Consider the following 6,621-nt stretch of genomic DNA (forward strand, 5'->3'; position numbering starts at 1 on the left):
CACGGACTTCCGTTTTAGCACTTCCGCATTTTTTTGCCACATAGAATGGAAAAACGTCAGCCTCAGGCTCCTCCTCTGGAGGGAGAGTTGAGCCCTGCATGTACTTTTCCTACTTTCACATGCTGTACAAAAATCTGAATCCTGACCCTCCTGCTCTTACATCCGTCTGTCGTCTGCTTGTTCACACAAGGTGCAGGAGTTTGGGTACATCTGGACAGGTTGCCAGTCTATTAAAAGATACCACAGAGACACACGGGAAAAATACTCATACCTAGGAGCAATTTAGCAATTTAGAGATGCAAGGCAACAATGCTAACCATTGTTCCATCGTGCAGCCCCTCCTGCACTTACAAGTCTTCCCAACAGTTTTATTTTCAGTGTCTATTCTATTTTACATCTATTACTATTATTATTAATAACAGCAATTATTATTGTTAATATCATTTTTGAGGTTCCAAAGCAATGCCTTTTATGTAATAAAGTGAAAAACTCAAGACACAGATGTAGGAATTTCTGTAAATGTTTAGTTTTATTTAACACCGTTTGAGAAAATAGAAAAACACTTTTTACACCACGGTTAGCAACTTAAGAAGTGTCTTTTTTTTATGTTTAATGCCAAGCCTCTCTTTTTCTCCAAATAGGATGTAATGTAAAACACGTTCAATTTTAACAAGAACTGTTCACGTAAACGGGTAGAGTCGCCATCTCCTCTGGGAAGCCTTCTTCTGCTCTCTGATTCAGTCAGAGATTTTCCAGAAGTGTTTGACACAAAGTACTTCATTTCAGTGTTTGGACGGAGCCTCAGACGTCGCTGAGATACACAATTGATGCAGCCAAGGCCAGCAGGGCGACAGCAGTAGCCATGGCAACACCTAAACAAGGAGGAGGAGGATTTTGAAATGTTAATGCAGCAATCCATTTCTAAAACAAAGAAACTGATAGATTAGAAGGATTTCCAGTCTTTAATATTCCTGCATACAGTTGAAGTAAACTGGTTTTATCTGGTATAGGATGCATTTGACAAAAGAATAGATAAATAAAACCTCATTAGTCTTTTATAATTAAACATCCTTTGACAGTGATTTTAATTGTATCCATGTGTATGTGGGTTGATACAGAAATAAATGCCCTGCTTGTGTGAGTTGTTATTGCTGCTAAAATGCTCAGTTTGATGAATGGAGTTCTGATCCTCAAGAAACGATAGTTTCAATCAGGTGCAGCAGTTTAAAATGCTACAAATGTGCATTAATGCGTAACAAACAATTGGGGTTATGTGTGTTATAACACAGAGACTAGATTGTATCCCTTAATAAATAACTAAAATCATTATTTGAAAACTGCCTTTTTGTGTTTATTAAGGCTCATTTTGAAGAAAAGATGAGCAAAACATGTTAGCAAGACAACAAAGTAAAAACAGCAGAACTGAATTAGCTGCTGTGGTCTAACGTAGGCAGAAGGACCTCACCAATGTAGTTGTTTCTCCAGGGGTCCAGCATCTCATTCTCTTCTGCTGGTTCTTCTTCTTGAAACACACAAATAAAATGTAATGAATCAGGCAACCATGGTTACATCACACCTGCACTCACAGCTAAGTTATTCAGCGTGAAAATGAGATATTTATTTAACTTTGAATCAGATTTGTGCTTGAAAAGAAGTTTCTGTGTTTTGCTTCAGTAAATTTTGCTTATTATAGACCAGTATAGCAAAGCAACAATAATGCAGAGTCAGTATGAGGAATTGTAGTAAGTTATTGACTGGATGCAATCAACTGAATTTCCTTATATAGAAATTTGTTACCTGTTTGACTATATTGTTTGTTTTTTAAAAAGTTAATAAAAAAGACCCTTTCAGCAAATCACAGCAGAGCGTTGTTAGTACCTTCTGTCGCCTCGCTCTCTACGACTTCTGCGATAATTTCCCGGGTGGCGTCCAGGTCTTCCTCGGCTGCGTCCATGTCCAACATCTCCTTGAACCGGTCGATCATTTCTGACAATCCTTCGTCGCTAAACTGGTAGTCACACACACTCAGCGGGCCAGAGGATTTTACTGGGCAGAAGACACGACGAGGGAGGCAGGTCTGCTCTGAAACCACAGACAAGAGCAGAAACGTCTTTTACAACAACAATCTATCCATCGTTCCTTTAGTTTTATGATTTTGTGATAATGGAAGCCTACTGCAATATCTTCAGATAACTTAATTTATGTTTCATTTCAGGTCTAACAACCTGCCATACGCCATTAAACCAACTGGATTTGGTGGAATTGGGTCATTCTGAATCTCCTCACAGCCCCGAGTTCAAACACAAATCCGTACAGCAATAATCATGTAACTAACTGAGTCCACCATGTGAAGTTTGACTTCATACCAGTCTGTTTCCGGCCCTTGTTCTCCTCAGTTTGTTTCTGCGGCTCCTCCAGCAGCATCTGAACTCTCGTGGCCACCGTAGAAACGATATCTCTCTTCAGGAGCTGCTCATAACAAAAACTTTTAACTACAACTAGTTGACAAATTATTTTAAATTACGCATTTTGTCAGTCTGTAAAAAGCATCACCTTCTCAGCCAGTTTAGCTTTTGGTTTGTTGCTGTGAAGGAAAACTCTGCTGTGGATCGCTCCTCTGACCGACACGCAGCCTCCGCACCGCTGGACCACATCTGCTGCCGTCTGGACGTCCTGCAACGCAGAGGAGGTCCAGGTAAAGGACCCAATATCACTTTACTCAGAATCTCTATTCACTCAAAGCGGAACGTTTTTGCAAAGTACAACAGAGTAGATTTCTCTGTGTAACCCCCATTTGTTCCTATGCCTCGAAATGATGTAAAATAGTAAAAAAAAAAGTAATTAAAACTAATTCAAATAAAATTTTACAATGAAAATTTTAGAAAAATACATCCTCCAAATTGAGTGCATTTATTAAGGAAGAGAAAAAGAAAAGTTAGATTAAACCTAACAAAATAACTGATTAATTTGAAGAATCACAGATGGTAAAATTACTTTTACTCCTATAAAAAAAAACAAAAAAAAAAACATGCAAATCCTGCTCGCTTTGAATTCCTGATTTCATTGCAAAGCATCTTTCAGTGTCCAGAAACGCGCTTTGTAAACCTGAAGTTATTTAGTTTCACTCAATTAATTTCAACAAATAAATGCTCTTAACTGAAAATTTTCATTAGAAGATTTTAATGCAACTTTAAAACGAAGCTTTTTTAGACATCTCTACCAGGAGTGCAGACAAATGTGGCTCATGCTGTGCGGGTCTTACCGGTGTGATAAGCAACTGGGCTGAGATGGTCTGTCTCACATTCTTTTTCTAGAGGGAAACAAAGTAGATTAAAAAAATATGTACTTTTTCACACATAATCTGACATTATACATCTCAAAATATCCAGAGGTTTGTTTGCTATTCTATTTTTTCTGCTGAGTGTTAATTTTTAATTAATCATCATGAAATAGATGGACTTCACTTGCTAGCAGGATCTTATTACAAAACAAATGGTAGATATTCCAGGCATTTTACGTTGTTTTTTTATATAGAAGTATAAAATGCATTAAAGTTGGAGAATAACTTAATTTTTAAGCATGTTGGAGAACACTGCATGTATTAGAGCTAAAAGTTTAATCAAACTTGTAGCAGAAGTCAACTTGAAAGTTTCAGTGAAAATAATCACCATTAAATCCAACTCCAAATAATCAGTTTTTATCATTATGTGCATGTAGATTTCTTAACTTGTAGCGTTTATGTTTACACAACTTGTCCTGCTTTGAGCTCCGAGTCCTCTGGCAGCTTCTTTCCATCAATGAGACAAACTCCCCTTTCAATCTGCTGTGCCCAAACTTTCAGCTCCTCCTGAAACAAGCAAGAAGCTAAAACCAGTTCCACTCAAGCTGCTGTATGAAATGCTTCATGAATCAGAGTAGGTGCTTTTTTTTAACCTTAAGGCAATCGTTCATGTTTCTTGTGAAAGCCATGTTTTCTGGGAGTGGTACCATCAGGTCTACACTCAGGCAACAGGACACCGTAGCCCAGGAAGAGCACACACCTGACTGGTACTTCCAGTCTGCTGGTTTGGCCACACTCTGAAACAAACAAAAAATAAATAAAATAACTCAGCGGATCATAATTTACAATTCCATTACCCTGCATTAAATTTAAACTGAACTAAGGCTAAACAGAAAAGAAGTAGTAATGGACAAAAAAACGTAATCACGATATTGTAAGATATCGTTAAGCTTTAACTAACGTTCTCATTTATAGAAGGAGAGCACAGCGGTTTAACTGTAACAGCTGCAGATCAAAGCCGCTGCATTTTAAGACAAAATACACACAAACCTTGGGGTCTTTGACGTCAAACGTTCTGCAGACAGTTCTGATGGTAGAGGTTAAAGAGAGACCGTCACACAGTGTGAGGTAGAGACAACAACACGGCTGTGGGGAATAAAAGGATACTTCCTGGTTTTGGGGTTGACGTGCAGCGTGACGCAGTCTGTTACATCATCATCAGCGGGCGTCCAGAGCCGCTCCGAGGAGATCAGGTTCTCCACCGAAAACACCAACTATCCAAACAAACACACACAGACACACACACACACACACACAGAGAGAGAGAGCGTTCAGACTCTTGGGTTGATATGTCAACTGTAATTTCCACGGTGGAGGATTAATAAGGTTATGTCTTCTCTTATCGGTGTAAATAGTTGACCATTTCCAGCTATTTTCACGTTTTTAAAATATCCGCCATGTCCCATTACCTGTCGGAGTGTGGTTAGAGTGTCCTTGGCATCACTCTCACTGATTATAAAAACTCCCAACACAGACAGGCCTCCAGGCAGCATCCTGGATACCTGGAAACAATCAACAAGGGCTTGATGTTTAAATACTGACAAATATTCAGCCAGACTTCTCCATGTTGCATACTGTGAAACCTCTAGAACTGATTCATATTTTATGGATGCATTTTTTAATTCTTTTCATGTAAAAGACTTCAAAACATCTACAAGTGCAGTGGCTGAGTGTGAATCTTTGTACTTACCTGTCGTGCGTGCTCAGACACCCACTCTTTGTCCACCGACTTCCCGCCGTCTGCAGACTCGTCATTTTGGGGTGTCCTTGTTGTCATAACAACAAAATCCCTTTGGACCGTGCTCTGAAACATTTAGTACTTGATGTTACTTGATATTATTTCCCAACACACAAAACATGCTCACAAAACATTAAACTATGTCAATAATTAATCATTTTAAAGCACAGATTTTAAATATACACAAGACATTATCTCTGAAACGGATTAAAAAATTTAGCCCCTTGACATCCAGGCACCACTCTGTAGTTCTATTGAATAATTTCAGTGTCTTTTTTCAACAACTTTAAAAAGAAAATCTACCAAATTATGTATTTGGGACAATTTGGGACAATCCTATTAAACGGTAACATGAAAAGTAGCTGTCATTAACAAAAATAAGCACAAAAATAGTACTTTTTGGACTACAAAAATATGGTATCTAAGGAAGCCGTATTTGTGTCTAAGAGCGGCCCAGTCAAAGCTCAAACCAAAATCCAACAAAATCCAACTGAGATTCTTTAGAGATATTAAAATTTCTTTTCACATTTAAATATTTAGTTTCTAGCTATGCTTAGCTGGCAGAGACTGCTCCACTTTGCAAATATTCAAAATTTTGTGTCGATCTGCCACAAAACTGCACTGAGAAATCTTAAAATAAGTATGAAGTAGGGAAATGTATGTGCAAGTGCAAAGACCCACCTGTCCAATAAGCAGACCTGTGACTGGACCTGCTAGCAGTGAACATAGTCTGGACAGATATCCCTCCACATCATCTTCAACAATATAGCTCCGACCCATACTGTGAAAGAAAGAAAAGTTATATAGAGTCACGAGCTTTAATATTTTATGTTTGTTGGTTTGCAGTGGGAAAGACACGTGGAGGACTGGAACAGCGCTAAAACAGACAAATAAATAAGACAAAGGTTTAAATTTGAAATAAAACCCACCCTTTTGTCACGGAATTACGTGAAGGAAACTCAAACTCATCGATTATAAGAACCTGACTGTGTACCTTACTAGCTAGTCAGTTGTTCCTGCTACATTTATAGTTTTGAACGATTACAAATAAAAAAGAACCCACAAGTTTCAGTTCAATAAATTTCACACTGTGTATAAAATTCCTTACAGGAGCAAATGTGAAATGTGTACAAACCTGAAAGCTACAATAATCACCTCTGACAACTGGCTGTGGTTCGTCAGCAAAGCAAAAGGAGGAAAAAAACTACAAATTCAACAGTTGTTTTGTGACGTATATCCGTCGCATATTTATATCGTTATGAAAGGCTCAAAGTATTTTATCAAGCTAGATCTAAAATTAAAAAGCACTTCCATGTTTTCTTCAAAATAAGACTCAAACGCTTTGTTTTATTCTATAGTTTTGATGTAGTTATGCACCTAAAAAGTCACACTTTAAGGCATAAAGAACTTAATTCAACTAAATTAATGTCGATGTCAACACATGTGCTTGTTGTTAACAGTGAAAATAATTCATTTAACTCAAAAAGGTTTATTTTGAAAGTTTAAGTTGTATTTTCTGTAACATCTATTAACGTGGCTTCAG

At 37.7% G+C, this 6,621-nt stretch overlaps 1 protein-coding gene across 3 annotated transcripts; it reads right to left on the bottom strand.

Annotated features, from left to right (window-relative positions):
• Nucleotides 1-504: 504 nt before the first annotated feature.
• Nucleotides 505-6,346, bottom strand: odr4 (odr-4 GPCR localization factor homolog). Of its 3 annotated transcripts, none has more exons than XM_017309809.2 (14): nt 6,234-6,346; nt 5,760-5,859; nt 5,031-5,144; nt 4,750-4,842; nt 4,448-4,554; nt 4,331-4,367; nt 3,934-4,077; nt 3,752-3,847; nt 3,263-3,310; nt 2,554-2,673; nt 2,367-2,469; nt 1,879-2,082; nt 1,466-1,522; nt 505-872 (listed from the first exon to the last, which is right to left on the bottom strand). In XM_017309809.2, exons 2-14 carry the CDS (start codon nt 5,856-5,858, stop codon nt 802-804), a joined length of 1,293 nt encoding a protein of 430 aa, XP_017165298.1. In that variant the 5' UTR covers nt 5,859; nt 6,234-6,346; the 3' UTR covers nt 505-801. The 3 variants fall into 3 exon arrangements, with proteins under 3 accessions (XP_017165298.1, XP_008431889.1, XP_008431887.1); XM_008433667.3 differs by having other exon boundaries at nt 1,466-1,519; nt 6,214-6,346; XM_008433665.3 differs by having other exon boundaries at nt 6,214-6,346.
• Nucleotides 6,347-6,621: the final 275 nt, after the last annotated feature.

This window comes from Poecilia reticulata, chromosome 17 (assembly GCF_904066995.2).
Source record: "Poecilia reticulata chromosome 17, P_reticulata-male-v2, whole genome shotgun sequence".
NCBI lineage: Eukaryota > Metazoa > Chordata > Actinopteri > Cyprinodontiformes > Poeciliidae > Poecilia > Poecilia reticulata.